The sequence below is a fragment of the Plasmopara halstedii genome, assembly GCF_900000015.1.
Source record: "Plasmopara halstedii genome assembly, contig: Scaffold_2604, whole genome shotgun sequence".
In the NCBI taxonomy this organism is placed as follows: Eukaryota; Oomycota; class Peronosporomycetes; order Peronosporales; family Peronosporaceae; genus Plasmopara; species Plasmopara halstedii.
The window spans coordinates 423,520-425,199 of record NW_020189511.1 but is presented as its reverse complement, the minus strand read 5'-3'; the positions used below and the strand labels follow the sequence as shown (position 1 = coordinate 425,199).

The window sequence follows — 1,680 nt, the reverse complement described above, 5'->3', positions numbered from 1 at the left end:
CTGTTGTCGGTAATATTTAGCATGCAGCCGACATTTCTTGCATGTCTGGTACGATTACAATTTTGTTCGCTGAGGGCTCAAACCCGCGCCACACAGCGTAACGTCCAGAAGCATTGACCATTCGACCCACGCCACCGGGTCAGTATATTAGATCAAGTACCACAACATCAATTAAAAGTTTCGAGATGGTCACGTAATCTAATTCTTTGATAGTTGAAGTAGCACGTTTATTTCAAGTATCACTGTTAGCAAGTATATTATATCGTTAATGTGAAAGACTAGGAGAAACTGTTTTTTCTATGACCATCTTTTTCAGATTTGTTGAAAGAGAATTAATGTCAGAGAGGATGGAATTCTCTCCGGCAGCGATTAATGTCGAGATATCATTCGAAAAGCGAGGAAATAAAATCTCGGCCATCTTGCTACCTGATGCATCTTTGTGCCGATTGTACATGACAACCACCCAAAGTCTTGCTAATGGATCGCTCAAGAAAAATCTTGTCAATTCGAGAATATCCAGCACGTCACTGTCACTGACTTCTTTCGGATCCCATTCATCGGTAATGGTATCCAGCATTTTTTTCGCAGGAGCTATTAAGTCTTTCTCGTGAAGTTCTGTAGAAGTACAAAACGATAAAATTTGTTTGACACTAAAAGCGTCCTGCAACTTGTGCTTAACCAGATTGATGTCAGCATTTAAGGCCAAGGCCTGTTGAAACCAGGATTTGATAATTAATTTGACAGGGGTCACATTATCGAGCTTGTAATGATCCAACAGTAACGATAGTCTGCGAAGTACCACACCATCCAACGCTTTTATAGTAAAACTGTCAGCGCCTTTGTCAATCGCTTCACCAATTTGTTTGTTTGTGATCTTTTGCTGATTCAACCTGAGGTTTAACACGATGGACGCACGATTCCAACCCTTCTCGTAGATGGAGGAGTACCAAGTCCGCTCAACAAGATTTTTCTTGTTCTTGATGGAGCGCGAAATAAGAGCTTCACCGTTCAACCTCTTAGCAATCAACGAATCAGGTTCTTTCTTCAATAAACTGCTGGTGAGATCGAGCAACGCTTTTTCGAGATCATTAGCAAGATCATCAGTATCCTTGGCTATGGCGATGTAGTCAATCATCGCATCTTTAAAGCGAACACCAAATGTCAACTCGCTGTTTTCAATCTTAGTAGTCAGAATGGACCTGAGCAATTTATCCTTGTCAACTTTCGCCAATGTAATCAACATAATACCAGCACCCTCGTGTGGTTCATCCGGGAAGGTTTTCGCAATTAGTTCCGACCACTTTTGAAACTCTTGACTGTTGAAAATACCCTCAGATACTTTGTCAAGTCTGACATCTTGTAGAAGTTTGGAAGCTGTTGCCACCTTCTCGTTTGAAGCGGAAGTAGACGAGATCACTGATAGATACGATGGCTCGAGATAAGACACAACGCGTGAAAGTAATTCAGCCTCTTCTTCAACCGCAACAGGTGCAACTCTTTCTTCCAAAGACGTTGACAATTGATCAGGAGTCGATTTTAATCGTGTCGCTGGGCCATCGTCCGCTCATCGATCATCGTCATGGGTTCCAATTGAGATATCTCACAGTAGATCAATACAGTAACGCATGAGAGCAAAAGGAAGCATAGACGAAGTGAAAGGCTGCGCGTCGCGATCTTCAT

At 42.1% G+C, this 1,680-nt stretch overlaps 1 protein-coding gene across 1 annotated transcript; it reads right to left on the bottom strand.

Moving 5' to 3' along the window:
* Window positions 1-265: 265 nt before the first annotated feature.
* PHALS_04410 (uncharacterized protein) lies at window positions 266-577 on the bottom strand (the record flags this gene model as incomplete). The annotated part of the gene is made up of 1 exon (XM_024718520.1): window positions 266-577. The coding sequence occupies one exon, from the start codon at window positions 575-577 to the stop codon at window positions 266-268; it is 312 nt and encodes a 103-aa protein (XP_024583911.1).
* Between the last annotated feature and the right edge of the window lie 1,103 nt (window positions 578-1,680).